At 38.5% G+C, this 18,365-nt stretch overlaps 2 protein-coding genes across 5 annotated transcripts in view; one reads left to right on the top strand and one right to left on the bottom strand.

Annotated features, from left to right (window-relative positions):
* Positions 1 to 6,988, top strand: part of CIBAR1 (CBY1 interacting BAR domain containing 1) — a 25,524-nt gene extending 18,536 nt beyond the window's left edge. Inside the window, exons 8-9 of the mRNA XM_022584804.3 lie at positions 3,833 to 3,952; positions 5,895 to 6,988. Of these exons, the coding sequence (XP_022440512.1) occupies positions 3,833 to 3,952; positions 5,895 to 5,981 (207 nt within the window). The 3' untranslated portion in view covers positions 5,982 to 6,988. The remainder of the gene's footprint in view (positions 1 to 3,832; positions 3,953 to 5,894) is intronic.
* Positions 6,437 to 18,365, bottom strand: RBM12B (RNA binding motif protein 12B). 4 transcript variants are annotated; one of them, XM_089898928.1, is made up of 3 exons: positions 18,186 to 18,365; positions 14,326 to 14,373; positions 6,437 to 13,740 (listed from the first exon to the last, which is right to left on the bottom strand). In XM_089898928.1, the coding sequence occupies exon 3, from the start codon at positions 13,710 to 13,712 to the stop codon at positions 10,728 to 10,730; it is 2,985 nt and encodes a 994-aa protein (XP_089755054.1). In that variant the 5' UTR covers positions 13,713 to 13,740; positions 14,326 to 14,373; positions 18,186 to 18,365; the 3' UTR covers positions 6,437 to 10,727. The 4 variants fall into 4 exon arrangements, with proteins under 4 accessions (XP_089755054.1, XP_022440510.1, XP_089755056.1 ...); XM_022584802.2 differs by lacking the exon at positions 18,186 to 18,365 and adding an exon at positions 17,954 to 18,160; XM_089898930.1 differs by having other exon boundaries at positions 6,437 to 14,373.

Here is an 18,365-nt window from a genome sequence, read left to right as displayed (position 1 = left end):
GAAATCTGATCTCAGTTTTACCTCAGTTAAGCATACATGATCGTATTTCTATTACTGTTTGTTAATAGATGGCTTCTTAAGTGTCTATTCCCTCCAAATACTAAAGCTAAGGTTTCTAAATTTTTATTCCTTTTTATATCCTATTTTTTTAAAAAATAGATCAAGCTTTTATCTGTAATTTGTAAAAGTAGCAAATGTTTATATAGTGATTACTTTGAACCAGCTACTGATCTATGCATTTTCATTGTATTATTTTAACCCTACCATCAACTTTAATAAAAGTATTTATTATCCTCACTTCTGTGGATGAGAAAACTGAGGCATGGTGAGGTTAAGGAACCTCCCAGAGGATCCCATAGCTAGTAAGTAACAAAGCTGGGAGCCAAACCCAGAAGTTTGACTATAGACATTGTGTTTTTATCCTATCTATACTGCCAGAAGCGTGGTTCTTGATGAGTGACATGAACCATTTCCTACAAGAAACAACACTATACTGAGTGGCAGGTTCAAAATTGATCCCTCGCTTTTCCTACAAGACTTAAGTTTCCTTTACAAGTATTTTCATTCTCCTTTTTCTAATACCCTTGACCCAATACACTTGTCACTAAAGTCACTAAAATTTCCTTCAAGCCCTTTGGACCCCAAGATTTTCCTTCTCATTCCAGAGGTCCTAGATATCTTTTTTGTCACGCCACTTCCTTTACCACTTCTCTTACCACTGTTCTTCATCAGCTAGCTAGGTAGGTTGTAGGATTCATTAAAAAAAATTCAAGATCTCAGGGCTGTGTGGTAGATGTGTTTTTGAGTATGAACTTCCCCATTTTTTCTAATGGGGCAGTATTGAGCAAGTTAACTTTTTCATGCTTCAGCTTCCTCATCTGTAAAATGGAGATACTTACAGTGCTTACCTCATAAAAAGTACATTCATCAGCTGTTTATTGAGCACCTGCTATATGCCAGACACCACTCTAAGTGCCAAGGATTTTGCATTATAAGAATTGGTCCAAGTTGTCAAAAAAGCAGAAACTTAAAAGGAGTTCAGACATTTAAAAAATATACTGTGTAACTATTTACGTTTTATAATGTGAAGAAGAAAAAAATATACAAAGAAAAAATAAAGAAAAAAATATAGTGTGCTGCAAGTGTATGTGATGGAGGATTCTAAATAGTCTAGAGAAAGAATGATTTCTTAATCAGAAGTTTGAGGGATAAGTAGGGTACGTGGCAACAGCTTTCAGGCAGAGAGCTCAGATAGGTATACAAAGGTCCTGAGATGTCATGAACTATAGGCCTAAGCTATCACTACAATGCCATACAGAAATTGTGGAAAGGAGAAGAGAGCAGTCTGGGGAAAGTTGTGTGGGACAAGTCGAAGTAAAATTACATCAAACAGCTACCAAGATGAGGAAGGACCCTTTAAATACAAGTTTCTTGGAAACAAGTAGAGAAAATATGCAGAGAGGAACAGAGAAATAATTTGCTGTTCTTCTTAGATAGCAGTTCTGACTTACTCAGGCAGCAGCTAATTTTTTGCATCTAGTTATCAGAAACCATCTTACCTGATTTGTTCTTCACATAAAAAGTACTGTCAGGCCCATATTCCCCTTCAAAAGATCACCTCTGTACATGCAGTTCAGAGCATATTTCAGATCTTGAGACTCACTCCTAGAAGAGATCTTGGACCATATTGGAAAATGCATTATTGCCAATAAATTAATATTCCTGTAAATCTGTTGTTTTGCAGTAGGAGACTAATATTCAACTGGTTTAGACTTTTACCCCAAGGGTTGTAAATTATCTTCCACTTCCCACTTTTATCTTTGCTAGAAAAGCTTAAAAAGGAATGTCGTTCTAACAAAAATATTTCTTCCAAATACCAGTGGATTGAGTCGTCCAGTTTTGATATCATACCAGGATGCCAGGTTCCACGTCTGGCACCAAAATATAATTGGGTCCTCAGTAAACTGTTCAATAACCTAATTATTAGCATGCCTGAATTGCCCTTAAACCAAGTCATACCTCTTGCGTTAAGTTTCATCCCTTGATTCCTTTTGTGTCCTGCACTTCTTTAAGGTTTAAAGAAATGTGTAGAGACCTCCCCTAGTTTGGGTCGTTTTTTCTCAAAACACTCAGATTAAGTTCATGTTAACATCATTCATTTACCACGCTACTGTCTTAAGCTGGAAGGAACTGCAAAGATAAAACAAGGCTTCTTGCTCTAGAGGAACTTAAAACTAGTTGTAGAAACAGACATGTAATTACAAAACAGTGAGATAAAAGCTGTACTGAGGGTATAAACAATAAGAGCTACTGACTAGAGAACAGGGGAAAGCAGAAAAAAGATGGCATTTGACTTGGCTCCTGAAGGATGAGTAAGTGCGCTGAAATTCCAGGCTGAGGAACCAGCACTGCAAAGTCACAGTAGTATTACATGTTCTGCATACAGGTATATATGCTAAAAGTGAAGTATAACGGGTAGGTTGGGGTGATTGTAAGCCTTGAATGTCACCTAAGGCATTTAGACTCTCAGTAGTCAGGAGCCAAAGTTTTCTAGTCAGAGAAAGTTGTCAAAAAAGGTAACGTGGCCTAAGGGAAACCCTTTAAAAATATTTCAGGTATATGCAGTAGAAAAAGGGATGTGAAGAAATAGAGCAGCTAGCACATGAAAAGTTTCGTGATGGCATGCATGGAAAAGAAATTTCAGGACAAGGTCAGCTGAAGACAAAAAAACAACTTTGGTGACTGACAGCAAGACCAATTTCAGTGGAAGGGGAAAGCCTAATTGTAGTTTGTTGACAAATGAAGTAGAATGTTTGAGAAGATTTTTAAAAAGTAAAGTTATACCTTGAAGTAATTTTTTTTTTTAACGGATCTCGTTTGTGGGGGAGGAAGACTGGAGAAAGAGAGCTTTTGTTTGTTGAAGTTTCGCTAAAGGGAAAATGCACCTTGGAGAGAATCAGAATGACATTTGCTTTAAAAAAGGAAAAGGGGACTTCCCTGGTGGCGCAGTGGTTGAGAGTCCACCTGCCAACGCAGGGGACGCGGGTCCATGCCCTGGTCCGGGAAGATCCCACATGCTGCGGAGCGGCTGGGCCTGTGAGCAATGGCCGCTGAGCCTGCGCGTCCAGAGCCTGTGCTTCGCAACGGGAGAGGCCACAACAGTGAGAGGCCCGTGTACCGCAAAAAAAAAAAGGAAAAGGATAGGGTGAAGGGTTGAGGAAAAAAAGGGGGAATATGAAGAAATTCACATCTGACAGACTTGCCTTCTTTGTTACAGAAATGGTGGAAAAGCTACAGGTAGGGAAGCTTAAGACCACAGTAAGATTTGGAACTACTGCCAAGCGATGGCATTCCAGATCCTAGTGAGACTGGAATCCATAAATTAGAGTGGCTCCATTTACTCTTCTGTGATGTACTATGAAAGCCATCAGTGAATTTAAACTGATAAAGAGTTGAGGATAAGCAGAACAGAAAGAATCAAAGTTGTGACTTAGTCTTCCCACTGGCTTGCATACTCTTTGAATGTAGGAACTTTTCATGTTTCACCAGCAAAAGCTCTTAAGTGGTTTGTTTCAGGGCCCGTCATCATCTTAGGTGGCTCAATAGAATTTTTTAGCTTACATCTTTCCAACTTAAAATATTTATTTAATTTTTTTGATTTTTGTTTTAAATTTACAATAAATAAACTTTGTCCCCAGTGTGGGAAGGGGAGTTGCTTAAAAAAATTCTAAGCTAAGGGGGAACTTAACATGATAAACTAAGGGGAACTTAACATGATTTTCTAGATTTCCATTGTTTAGTATCACTTTATAATGTTTTATCATTGCAACAGGTTTTCCGAAATTCTCTGTATCCACCAGATTATTCATCCCGTTTAGATATCGTAAGAGCAAATTCAAAGTCACCTCTTCAGAGATCACTGTCAGCTAAGTGTGTATCTGGAACAGGACAGGTGAGCTAGAAACCATAATTTAAAGGAATGTGAGCTACTGCCTTTGGAATTGTTCAGTACTAAAAATGTTTCCCTTAAGTCACAGGACTTCGAATAACTTACCCTCTCTTACCCTCTTATGTAAAATAACAGAAGACTGCACTAGGTTCGGCTCTTAATTCTTATGTCATCTGTAAGATATTACTCTCTGAAGCAGAACACTTGGGAGCAGAGGTGGAAGGGACAGGAAAATGCTGATCTACATTTGTTCTCTGGTATAGCATGAAGAGCACAGATTCTGAAATCAAACTATTTAGGGTTTAAATCCCACTATCACAGCTTACTGGAAATGATACCTAAAAAGGCCTTTTGTTGAACATTATCATAGATCCAGAAGCACATATCTTTAGGGTAAAGAATCAATTTTCTTTTCTTCTATATCCAGAAAGCCTGAAGTACCTGGTATCTAGAACAGGGAGGGGTCAACCACCTTTTTCTCTAAAGGGCCACACAGAAAATAGCAGGTTTTGTGGGCCATATGGTCTCTGCCCCAACCAAGAGCAGCCATAAACAATACATGAACAAATCAGTAGTTGTAATAAAACTTTATTTACAGAAACGCCACAAACTGGGCTATAGCTTGCCAACTCCTGATTTAGAAAGCTATGGCCTTTTTCATATCTAGCCTTCAGAATTCAAAATTGAGCAAAATATTTTCAAAATATAACTTTCAGGTAAGTGTGACCCAGTACCTTCTGTTTACATTTGATTCTCCTCTAAGCATTTATTTACTGCTTTTTATTTATGCATCTCTCCCCTTAACCAAATTATATTTTTATTATTCCAGTACTAAGTGCCTTGCACATAAATTCCATAAATCTAGTATTATAGTACTAGTATTATAGTACTATAGTATTATAGTATGCAGAGTTTTGACCTTTTAGAGCTAATAATATCACCTAAGTTAGCCAAGATCTGTGTTGCACTTTAGAATACATAATCCCAGGGTTTCTCAACCTCAGCACTATTAACTTTGAGCCAGATAATTTGGAGGTGGGGAGGGAGGCAGGGGTACTGTCCTGTGCATTGTACAGATGTTGAGCAGCATCCCTAGCCTCTACCCACAAGATGCCAGTAACACACAAACACACACCCCAGTTTTGACAATCAACAGTGTCTCCAGACATTGCCAGATGTCCCCTGGGTATAATCACCCTCAGAAAAGTTTGAAGCAGGATGATCCAGCGGCAACAGTCAGGACTTAAAGCCAAGTAGTGAATTCAGATTCTCAACTCATTACATTTAAATCACACTATTTTTAAAGTTTAATATTTCAGTTGCCTAGTTGAAATATCCTTGTGTTTTTGCCATCCCTTTAATGACTCTCATTCAGATGCCTGTTTTTGTGACTTAAGAACTGTTTAACTTAAAATATTTTTTGACATTTATAATATACGGAGACTATACTTTTCTCTGAAAGTCGGTTAGTGAAGTACTGGTACCCAACTGGAATCAAATGGCTAATTTCACATTTTTCTTCAAAAAATAATATGAATGAAAAAATTTTGCGTCTGTTTTCAAACCTTAAAATACAATAATTCATAGGGAATTTTACTACTTATGGACATTTTTCTGAAATATTTGTTCTACGTGTACTTCTCTATCAGGGCGTATTAAAGAGATACCAAGGGCTTCCCTGGTGGCGCGGTGGTTGAGAGTCCGCCTGCCGATGCAGGGGACACAGGTATGTGCCCCGGTCCAGGAAGACCCCACATGCCGCGGAACGGCTGGGCCCGTGAGCCATGGCCGCTGAGCCTGTGCGTCCGGAGCCTGTGCTCCGCAACGGGAGAGGCCTCAACAGTGAGAGGCCCGCGTACCGCAAAAAAAAAAAAAAAAAAAAGATACCAAGCATGTAAAAATATTTTTTAGTTAGTATTATTTAAAATGTTTTAACTTTTAACAGGTATCCACCTGTCGACTAAGAAAGGATCAACAAATAGAAGATGATGAAGAGGATGAAGACTTAGATGTTACAGAAGAAGAAAATTAAATTTCTTAAGTAAACTTTGCATTTCCATTTTCATCTTAAATGACTTGGAATCCAGAATGACTTTTACTGTAAAACTTTATACTGGCTTGAAATGAAATGAAATCCTACTGGAAATGGAGAAATTATTAAAGGAAATTTATGCTGACCAAAAATGAAGTTTTAAAAAATATTACATACCAGTCATTTCAACATTCTGTCTAGCAGCATGTGATCTTTTTGTATAAGTTCCATTTTTTAAAAAAGATTATGTATTTCAGAAGTATTTCATATTAATGCATTATACCTAGTTTGAGGTTACACTAGTTAAATAGATAACAACAACAAAAAAAATCTAACAATTCCACTTGCTTCCTTTAGGTTAAGACACCATGCTTTCAATACCAGAAAAGGGTCCTAGATAGTCATTCTGATGAAATACAAATTCTGTTCCATAAAGCTTTCATCAAAAAGCCAAGTTTTCTTTTTTTACTTTTTTTTCACTTCTACTACAACCTGAAGTTTCATCATTCAATATATAAATTTACTTTTCAACGAGAGTATTATAGTCACTCTTAACAATAATAGGACACTAGGATATTGGTGTTTTACAACTATACATAAAGCATAAATTTTAGCTTTAGAAAGCTACATTCAGCTTGATTCTGGTTTTAAAACGAAGCCACTGTCATACCAAAGTGCTATATATGGCACTGCATCTTTTGCAAAGCTATGATTTGGTGGAATGTTGCCCTAAAAAACATCATGGAAAACCATAAATCAGTAAAAATTCTATAAAACTTTTACCAAATTACCATCTAATCAATAAAAGAGTGTACAGTCACTCTTGTTCCTGAAAATATAAAACAATTTAATCAGAGCCTTTCAGTATGTCTGATGCTTTTCTTCTTTGGATGGGGAATTGTACTTCTGTTATTTCATAGATCCCAGTCAGACATGTAAAAATTAGGAAATGATCATTTGGGATTACCACAAAAAGATAACAAAAATAAAACTTTCCAGAAAGCTTTTATGACTTTGTTATTCATGGTTCTGTTCTTAACAAAGCACTGCTTCATGAAAATAGCCCTAAGTGATAAATTTACTTAAGTTTTTAAGTAAAATATTCAAAACATTTTAAGATCCTAAATATAATTTGATATTCTTAAAAAACTGAGGATATCATTGCATTTTTATTTTCTCAGTATTTAATCTTGGTATTTGTAGCTGGGAGAAAAAAAACACAGTTCTAGTATTGCTCTTGCTGCTTATGATAGCAATTCACTTCTCGTGAGCATCAGTTGCCCTATTTATAAAGTTAAAATAGTGCCTGATATATAAAGCAATCAGCAAATAATTCTGATATAAAATGTATGCTTTGGCCACTTCAAAAAAAATATTCTAAGGACAAAAGGAATATACAAAATACTTTCGATGTAAAATTAAATTTTAGACCAGATGTAGGTTGGCAAACTCCTTAAAGGGTTACACAGTAAATATTTTTACAATTTGTGAGCTGAGAGACAAAATCAAGGCTATTACATAGGTACTTATGTAACCCTATTTAAAAATGTAAAAGCCTCTTTTAGCTTCCTTATAAAAAGACAGGCTATAGGCTTCCATTTCTTATCTCCAAAACAGGTTTATTAGGGTTATTGGAACTAAATGATATAGTTAATTCACATGTAATTAAAGATCATAAATACACAGTATCTATTACAGCTCAGTAAATATTAGCTTACATTTAATACAAAGATGGAGGTGATAGGGTCACTGCTTAATAGGTGATATATGGACCAAGAGCCAATGCTCTTGACAGTGTTTTCAGTAAGTGGTAAGCGTGTGCTCCTAACACAATGATTCTTAACTATCTCTTGGGATTAAGTTTACTTTCTAGGCATGATCTATATTTTTCAGAATACCTCGAGTCAAAAATGTTTGGCTTTAAGATAATTAAAATGCCACTGGGTATTAAACTAGAGAACCAATATGCCACTATACCTGATACATCTAGGAGAGGAAACAAAACTGGCTATGAGATAATTATTGGAGCTGGGCGATGGGTGTATGAGGATTTAGTACATTATTCTCTTACCTGTTTGAAATTGGTGGTGTGCTGGTAGTTGGCTCTCTGGGGTGGAAAATGCCCTGATTTTCTGCATTTACCAATTTCCATGGTGTGAATACTCCTACTACGGCCAATTTAAGTTATCAACATGTCACTGAAGGCAGAGTTGGGAACAGATATGCAAAAATGGCTCCCAAGCAGTAGAAGCCAGCTTTCTGTAATAAACTTTTTAAAGTTAAAAAATATATTAAACCGAAGATTATGGAGTAAATTAACTATTCATATCAATCCATTAATTTTACAATCAAAATACAAAGCCTGTGTTTACTATTGTGATAGCCTCTTATCTACCACGACCATCCCAGCCTAGATTGAGAAGCAGTTCAATATTAAGTGATACTGCACTTTAAGCTTCATCTTAGCTTTTACTGATATATATTTAAGAAGCATTTTTAAGTCTTCCCATATACTCCTCCAATAAATTAAGTAATCTCTGAGCAGTTAAAAATATCATTTCTTCCTATTGTCATTTTCCTAGCTGCTTGTAAGCTTACTAGTTTCAAGAGCCATACTGATGTGCTTTTTTGAACCAAATTTACCAATTTATTCATTCCACTAGCAAGAACGACACTCAACATAATTAAAAACACAGAGGGCTTCCCTGGTGGCGCAGTGGTTGGGAGTCCGCCTGCTGATGCAGGGGACAGGGGTTCGTGCCCCGGTCCGGGAGGATCCCACATGCCGCGGAGCGGCTGGGCCCGTGAGCCATGGCCACTGAGCCTGAGCGTCCAGAGCCTATGCTCCGCAACGGAAGAGTCCACAACAGTGAGAGGCCCGCGTACCGCAAAAAAAAAAAAAAAAAAAAAAAAAAAAACGCAGAAACTTCGGTTGGTTTTTCTTAGACTTCTTTAAATCACTAAAGATTAATCCAAAATACTTATAGCACTAACTGGCTAAATACTGACAAAGTATTCTACTTCTGCCATACCCTATTATTAAATGACTAAACTACTGATATAAATTCAAACTTTATTCTTATTTGCTCACTGTGGGAAATATCTAAATCACAGAATTGAGGAAAATTAACCTTGTTTTATGTAAACTATAAAAGGCCAACCAAAGTCAAATCACGTTTCATAAGATGAACAATGTTAAATTAGAAGCCAATACATAATGTTTGTCTCCCAGAGAAACCCTGAAAGTTGTAGTTACTTTGTCTTTTATTAACAATGTTTGGGCATACTAATTTTATCTTTTCTTAATGCTATTTTTAAAGCAAAAATGGAGGTAAGAAAATATCCTTTACTCTTGAAAATATTTTTAGCATGGTCTTACTAAAATTAAAAACAGCATTTAACAAAGTTAGCAGGCAAAAGTATTAAGAGCATGAACTGGAGTGTGTAGTCTGTCTGGGTTGAAACTGGCTCCATGATTTACTAGCTATGACTTTAGGCAAGTAACTTAAACTCTCTGAATTTCATTATCTCATTTGTGAAATAGCGCTAAATACTCTTAAGCTGCTTAGGGAATAATTAAGATTGACATTATGCATGTAAAGTACTTATACTGCCTAGCACATAGTAAGTGCCCAATGTAAGCATTAACATTATGATGGTATAGAAAATCAAATCCAGTATTTGCAAAATGTCTAAATGTCAAATATCAATGAAGTCAAAATTCAACCTCACAAAAGTCTTGTTATATTTAGTCATTGAGTCTTCGGATAAAAAGTTTTGAAATTAAGAGATGAGAACCTAATTTGAAAAATACAAGTTATATGAATCATCAGTAAATTCTTCCTAGAAACAAACTATGTCCATTTATCAGATTCTTACCAGCATAAGCCTGAAAGTCCCCTTGTACCTATAATTACTTTTTTATTTTTTTGTCTTTAAGTATTTTGAGTAAATCTTATCAGTTTGGTTGATGAGATGTTGGAAGAAACCACAGAACTATACACAGCACTAATACACTATTATTACAGAATGTTTGGTCTCTCCTGTCATAAATATTACCTTATACAGCTGTTGGAAACCTTCACAAAAGAAGCTGTAATATTTTTTTCTCTTTATACAAATACAATTAGTTGGTTTATTCAGTTGCAATTTTATTTTTATAAAATTTTGAAAGTTATGATCATCGAAGTTTTAAGAATTTCCTAAGCTTTTTACATAAGTAAATTTCAAGTTCACAGTCTGTCAATTTTGAACTATTTATGATTAAGGGGAGGCTTAACAGTAATATCTCAGACAAGGAAGAGGGCATTAATTCTGCAGGCAGTTAGCAATGAAAATGCTAACCCTGAACAATCAGTCACTGACCATTTCCTTATACAGTTTGAGTAAAAAGATGTAGACTACAGAATGGAAACAAAAGTGAATATAAAACTTATCTTCCCCAAATACAGTTCTACTATACAAGTCTTGACGTTTACCCATGACATCAACAAAAATTAATGCACTCAGGGAATTAGTTCTCTCCCCCACTGGTCAAAAAAAAGGCATATATATTTTTAAGTTAGAAAAAGTGAACGGCAATTTCCAAGCAAAAGAAAACCAGATTCACATTCTACTATTTACATTTGTTCTATTCACAGGTAAAATTAAAATGTTTCTTTTCATTAGTTAAAAGTAAACACTTAAAAAAATGCATTTTACTGCATCAATACTGTGGGGAAGTAATTCTGAATTTAGAAATGCTCTCTAGAGCAAAATTAACTTAACTTTGCGGGGGCCAACTGGCCTATCATTCAGATCTTTAATAGCAGCCATAGCTTCATTGTAGTTTATCATGGCAACAATGGCTTCCCCTGTAGGTAATCCTTGCTCGTTATACTGTATTGAAACTGAATCAGGTATGATTCTGTAACCATGGAAAAAGTCTAGAATTTCATTAACATTAGCTTTAAATGGAAGATTCATTATCTTAATGGGTGTTACTCTACCTGAATTACAATTTAATTTTGGATCAGGCATAAATCTCCCCTCAGGAAAACTTCCCATATTACGCTTTCCAAAATCAAACTTGCCACCTTCTGGGCGACCAAAATTCACAAAAGGGCGATGACTTCTAAAATCATCAGGGGGGCTCCTAAACTCCTCACCAGGAAGCCTAAAACTGTCAGTAAGTCTAGGGTCCTCCTCTGGAGCTTCCCTGAGGTCTTCCTCCGGGAGACGCCTGAAGTCCTCATCGGAAGGGCTTCTAAAATCTTCCTCCTGGGGATTCCTGAAGTCCTCATCAGGAGGGTGCCTAAAGTCTTCATCTGGAGGACCCCTGAAATCTTCATCCAGTGAGTGCCTAAAATCTTCCTCTCGGGGGCGCCTGAAATGCTCCTGGGATGGCCGCCTGAAATGTTCCTGAGGCGGCCGTCTGAAATGCTCCTGGGGTGGCCGTCTGAAATGCTCTGGGGGCGGCCGCCGGAAATGCTCCTGAGGTGGCCGACGGAAGTGCTCCGGGGGCGGCCTCCGGAAATGCTCCAGGGGTGGCCGCCGGAAGTGTTCCGCAGGTGGCCGCCTGAAGTCCTTCTCGGGAGAACGCCGGAAATCCTCCTCAGGAGACCGCCTGAAGTCCTCCTCGTGGGGCCGCCTGAAGTCCTCCTCGGGAGGTCGCCGGAAGTCTTCCTCTGGAAGTCGCCTGAAATCCTCCTCAGGGGGCCGCCTGAAGTCTTCCTCAGGTGGCCGCCTCCATTCCCCCGGGGGAAGCCGTCTGAAGTCCTCCTCAGGAGGCCGTCTCCAATCCTCCTCAGGTGGCCTCCTGAAGTCTCCCTGGGGGGCCCGCCTCCAGTCCTCCTCAGGGGGTCTCCTGAAGTCTTCCTTGGGAGGCCGCCTGAAATCCTCCTCAGGTGGCCGCCTCCAGTCCTCCTCCCGAGAGTGCCTGAAATCCTCCTCCGGAGTGTGTCTGAAGTCCTCTTCCCAAGAGCGCCTGAAGTCCTCCTCAGGAGGCCGCCTGAAGTGTTCCTCCCGAAGGTGCCTGAAGTCTTCAGGGGAGTGCCTGAAATCCTCTGGGGAATGCCTAAAGTCTTCTGGAGGGCGCCTTTCAGGAGGTCGGAAATCCCCCTGGGGATGCTTGAAATTGTCCAGTTGCCTCAAGTCCTCCTGCTGATGCCTAAAGTTTTCAGAAGGGCCAACCGAGTATAATGGTAGATCATTTGAGTCAAATGAATGGGAATGATCATCTCTGTCACATGACTGTGAATGGTCATGCATTCTCTCACTGGACATTGAAGAAAAATTTACACCAAACTCCCGCATTTGTACCTCAGATATGAGCCTTAACAATACCTCTGTCCCCAAGAATCTTCGTCGGTTTAAATGTTCAGCTTTCATGGCCTGTTCTTCTGATCTGAATTTCACCAATGCTTCTCCTAGACCAACTCCTTTGTCATCATAAAGCAAGTAAATGTCATCCTCAGCAAGAGAAAAGTCTGCAAAGAACTTCTGCACTTCAACTTTTGTAACATCAAATGGAAAATTTCTTATATATATGCACAGTTTCTGGCCAGAATAGCCTTCTTGAGAGTATTTTTGTGAAACGTGTCCAAGCCTCTCTTTCTCTGTTGACGCTGGTCTTTTCTTTTCATAACAGTCAATGAACTTCAGCATCTGTTTTCTAGAAACTGGATCAATATGAACTGGACGATACTGTAAAACAGTCTTATGTAAACCCAGAGCAGTGTTATAGTCTTTCAGAGTCTTGAACATCACAAAGGCATATCTTGTTCTTCTTTCATCCTTATATAAAAACCTAATCTGTTCATTAGTCAGATCAGTATCTCTAAAGAAATTTCTTAAATCTCTTTTGTTAATACTTAGGGACAGATTTTTTAAGTGAACATAAAATCCAAGAGGAGAACGAGAACGTGTTCTTCTGGGAGATTTTGAATGAGATCGTTTCCAAAAATGTCTATCATTAATTCCTCTTGGTGGAGAATGTTCTTCAGTCCTCATAGAAATGTCACCCTCCTTAACTGCATTACCTCCAAACTCAATCCACTGTTGTTCCGAGCCTTGCATTACTTCAATAAATCTTGAACCCATAAAACTTCTATGACATTTAAGACCTCCTGAAGCATCGATACATGAAGCAAATTTTACTATGGCATCACCATTATTTCGGCCATCATGATGCTTTAAGAAAATTACTCCATCCACACACAAACCAGAGAAAAAGACACGTACATCATCTTCGTTTACTAAGTAAGGCAAGCCTCGTAGAAACAAGTAAGGATTCTCTGCCTTCAATGGTCGTGTCTTTCTTGGCCTTAAATCACCTTGTCCTGTACCATTAGTATGAAACCCAGCATCTTGATTAATCGGAGAGCCATATCCAGAATTACTTGCTTCTTCTTTAATAGCCTCAACAAAATTAGATAAGCTGCCAACCCCTGGTGCCCCAGATCCTGGTCTCTCTCTTCCCATGCGATCAGTTCTTTTCATTTCTATAGTCTTCTGCATTTCTGCCTTACTACTAAGAAAAAGCTCTACAGATGAATCCTTGATAAACCCTCCTGAACGACTTATGGCACGTCTTGCATCTTCATCTGTTGCAAAGATAATAAAAGCCTCCCCAACTTCCCCTCCAATTATATGCACTCCTCCATCAGGAATAGTCAATCCCGTGAAGAAGTGACGAATATCCACAGGCCCCGCAATAAAAGGAAGCCCCAGTAAACGGATGACTACAGCCATGCTGAGCTCAAACCACAGCAATAATGACCTGCAGACAGAAAGGTACACATAATAGCAAGTCTTATTTTTGAAGTACCTAATCCCAAACTAAGCTTAATAGTTACTTGGTTCCTACCTTCTTCAGCATTTATAAATGAAAATAAGACATGAGTTCACAAAGATACTGACTGTATCTAATTCTTAAAAAGAAAAAAAGGAATAAACTTTCTCCCAACTAAACATACAAATAAATAAACCAGCTACTTTGAAGAAACATTTCCTATCACCTATCCTATACAGTATGAGCATCAAAAATATCACATCTTCTTTATAAGTCTGCCAAGTGCTACTTCACAACAAGACCAAACTATTTTCAGACATATCTTCTACTGAAACATGGGAGAGAGAGCTTTGGTGATTAAAGAATTTTACCAACCACAACGAATTTTACATACTTAGAAAAGGCATCTATGGTCAGTATATAATTGCTGCTCATGATAATAAACTGCTTACCACTAGCGCACCACTGACCAGACATAAAGTACAGAAGCCATATGTACCTAGATGTACTATTCTACTTTGCATTTTTTTTTGTCAAGCTTCTGTGAAACGCCTTAAGCTCTGGATATCTTACCTTTTTTTTATTTCTTGGAGACCTGTTAATTCTGTAAAAGCAACTTAACTGTGGAAAGAAAATGAAATATAATTAATCCTTGGACCCTGCAATTGATCTTAAACAACGCCAGATTAGGATATTCACTTCAGAATTACCTATTAAAAGTGAAGCAATATAAGAAGCACAACTAAGGGCATTACGAAATGGTTATCTTTGTTCCAAGGGGAAATTAATCATCCTTCAGCAAAAAGAAGGTACAGATTCCAAGTAGACATCGGCAAATTATTTAGAAGCAAAAAACCTGAAAATTTAACAATCGGTCCTTGATTGGAAGTGACGTGAGGAAAAAGGTGATGGACATGTTATATATTTTGATTGGAGTGTTGGTTATATGGTTGTATAAATTTATCAAGGCTAAATGAATTCTATCCTTAAGGTCTGTGCATTTCACTGTATATGAATTTTATATCCACTTTAAAAAAAAAACTGTTCTACAAGTAAAATGACAATTTAACACCCAAAATTCCCAAAACACCTTCTACTCATTTCCACCCATGAAAAGACCAACATCTAATTCATTATGTCCAACTCTCCTGCAAATCTCCTCCCTTTCAAAACATAAGACCAAATCAAATTAATAAATGATACAGTGAACACTAATGTTTCAAATTCAAAAACCAATTTTTAAAGCAATAAATCCAAGACCAATGGCTACCATTTGGACACAATTTTACGTTCTACATATACACCTCACATTTCTAAACATGGAACCAAATTTCCTGATTCCACTATAAATAAGACAAATAATAAAATATCCCTAAAATCTAAAATCTCAATTACTACTACTCTTACACTCAACTATTGCTACTCCTTATCTTAAACTCCTAAAAAACTAGTAAAATTCATCTTAAGCCAGAAAGAAAACATTCAGATAAACACAGAATCTTATGATGCTAATGTTTATTCCATTTCAAACAACTATCCTGCATTCTACCAAGGAAACCCAAATGAAAATGTAGAAAGGTAAAAATATAGTAAGAATATATTAGTTTGGGGCTTCCCTGGTGGCGCAGTGGTTGAGAGTCCGCCTGCCGATGCAGGGCACACGGGTTCGTGCCCCGGTCCAGGAGGATCCCACATGCCACGGAGCGGCTGGGCCCGTGAGCCATGGCCGCTGAGCCTGCGCGTCCGGAGCCTGTGCTCCACAATGGGAGAGGCCACAAGAGTGAGAGGACCCCGTACCGCAAAAAAAAAAGAATATATTAGTTTGGAATGTTTGGGGATATCAGTATTAACAACTGAAAAATCTGAATTTAATATTCCTTAAGGAAATTACATCTAATACTTTCAGATGTACCCAAACAAAGTAGTCTTAACCAAGTAAGTTTTTAAGACTGGCTAAATTAATGATTATAAGTTTATGTTTTTAGTGTGCAAATAAAGGTTGTTTTAATTCAGTACTTACACCTAAGTACCACTCATCCACAAAAGTGGTGTCTGAAAACATGTTCTTTGAGGTCTGCAAGACTTATTTTCCTTTGAAAAATGTCCATAGATTACTTTTTAAACTACAAGCTAAACTAACAAGGATAGCAAGAAATTAACTGGCACATTTTACACATCTAAATTATCAATGCCAAACTGATATTAAAAATATTAATGAGTTTTACTATAAAATATTTGCATGGTATGTGGGGGGAGGGGCAGAGGACATATGGGAAATCTTTCTACCTTCCACTAAATATTACTGTGAAACTAAAAAACCGTTCTAAAAAATAGTCTATTAGAAAATATCTGCACTGTCTCCCCAACCCCACCCCCACCCACCCCCACCCCCCGCCAAAAAACGTGTATAAGCTTAGTTTCTTCAACAAACCAACATCCACACCAACATTTTAACAAAAACTACAAATGGCTTCTGGAATAGTTGTCCACATTACTGTTCCAAGACTTCTTCCTATGCAAAATGACTTAGCTCCTTTTTCGCTTTTAAAATATTTTAGAAAGCAGTGTAATAAACATCATTTTGTCCCTCCTAAACTTTCTTAAAAATTCAAAAAGGAACAGAAATATATCTACAGAAAAAGCTGAGAACATTTCACGGAGTAATTAATGCCAAGTACAAAAAATGTCTTATAGGGGCTTCCCTGGTGGCGCAGTGGTTGAGAGTCTGCCTGCCGATGCAGGGGACGCGGGTTCGTGCCCCGGTCCGGGAGGATCCCACATGCCTCGGAGCGGCTAGGCCCGTGAGCCATGGACGCTGAGCCTGCGCGCCCGGAGCCTGTGCTGTGCAACGGGAGAGGCCACAACAGTGAGAGGCCCACATACCACCAAAAAAAAAAAGCTTATAATTTATCCTCCCTAATTTGTAAACAATATTCTAAGTAGTTCCACGAGTACAAATTCGTGAATTGCAATTCAAGTAGAATATATAAAATGTTTCTTCTAATTTGCCACAAATATAACTACTGCTTAAACTTTTCTGCCCTTGAGATAGAAAGGTAATGTACCATTTATCCCTCTAAAAAACACACCTAGGAGACCACCTATAAGAAACCAGCTCTGAAAATGAGCATCTTTCCTGTGGTTCCCATGTTATTTCCTTAAGCAAATTCCCCAGAAATTCTATTCTTAGAACATTACACAAAAAAGTAAAACACAAAAATACCCTAAAATACTCTACACTTAAAATTTTTCTACTTACGAATGCAACAAAAGTATTTTTGTGGCTGTGTTCGTTTAAAGACAGTGATCTGTTAGAACTTCTAACCTATGAAAAGAAGGAAGTGGGTCCTTAAGAGCTCATTTAAGGGCAAGTCGCTGAAATTAACAAGCTCATTTTAAATAATTTTGCTAATTTTATCCAACGATTCATCCCACTTAATCATCATTATCAAAAAAAAAAACCCCACGAAATGTGCATCTTCTCATCAAGACTGAAAGGGAAAAGGTAGGAAGGCTAAATTTAAATGGTATTATTTCAGATCCATTTATTTTAACTAGAGAATAGCAAGTCATTTTCCAGACATGGTGAGGGGGAGAACACTGCCACTATTTCTTAAAACCTAAAGTTAGGATGAAGCACATTTGAAGCACAAACGCAAGAGTTTCCCCTGCAGAAAATAATCTACCCCAGTCCACAATGATTCTTTATGACGATCTGCCTTTTATCCTTTTATAATGTAGATGGTTAAAATAAAAAACTAAAGGCATGACGACACAGAGCCAAGTCCCCAGTAGGAACCGTAAATGAAGATGAATCCACACGGCACAGGAATTCCCATAACATCCATCATCCTCAAACGGATCATCCGAAGGCATTGCTTCTATAGCCCAAAGCCTTTGTCCATACTCCCAGGGGTCAGAGCTTCCTTCTTTCGCACCAGGCCAAAGTTGCTACGTGGGATCCGATGCTGTAGCCAGACCTTCAGCCAAAAATCAGCCTTCATATTAACCTGTACCGCCCAACCTCCGTGCCTTTCCGTTACACCGTCCCAAGGGCAAACATTCCGCCCTAACTAGCCAAAGCGTGAACTGTCCCCAAATCTAACTGAAACACTTTAGCTCCCCTCAAGCCTAATGAGCCAGGCCTTCAGCGCTTTTCTGCCACCGCTGACTACGATGACATAGCAAAGAAAAAAAATACCTATGCAATCCTTCGAGATCTTCACTCTCAAGCAGACTGGCAAGTGCACACACACCACCACATGGACGGGGGAGTCGGTATTTAGCAAGGAAAGAGGGTGCCCTAACGACAGAAGCTACGCTAGTTCCTTGCGCGGCCCCGCCTTTCCCTGTGCTTCCGTCCCGGCCGCCAACCCCTCCCAGCCCCCGGCGCCCCAGGGGTAACTGCTTCGCACTTGGCAATAAACACACACCGCTGCTGCCGAGTCGGAACCACAAGGCTGGGGGCGGGGTGCACTCCTCGTCGCAGCAGCCTCCCCAAAACAGGCAGACCCCTGAGCGAGCCTAGAAGAAGATGGCGCCCACTCTCCCCTCTGCTCCGGACAAACGGACGCACAGTTTATCTGCCCATGCGCTCTCCAGGCGTAACCCAC

Source organism: Delphinapterus leucas, chromosome 17 (assembly GCF_059928025.1).
Source record: "Delphinapterus leucas isolate spDelLeu-1000000601 "Yukka" chromosome 17, BTC_Dleu_Yukka2, whole genome shotgun sequence".
In the NCBI taxonomy this organism is placed as follows: domain Eukaryota; kingdom Metazoa; phylum Chordata; class Mammalia; order Artiodactyla; family Monodontidae; genus Delphinapterus; species Delphinapterus leucas.
This window is presented reverse-complemented; position numbering and strand designations above follow the sequence as displayed.

Bases quoted from the DNA above. Each gene is read 5' to 3' on its own strand.
- RBM12B (XM_089898930.1), bottom strand. From the start codon at position 13,712: ATGGCTGTAGTCATCCGTTTACTGGGGCTTCCTTTTATTGCGGGGCCT.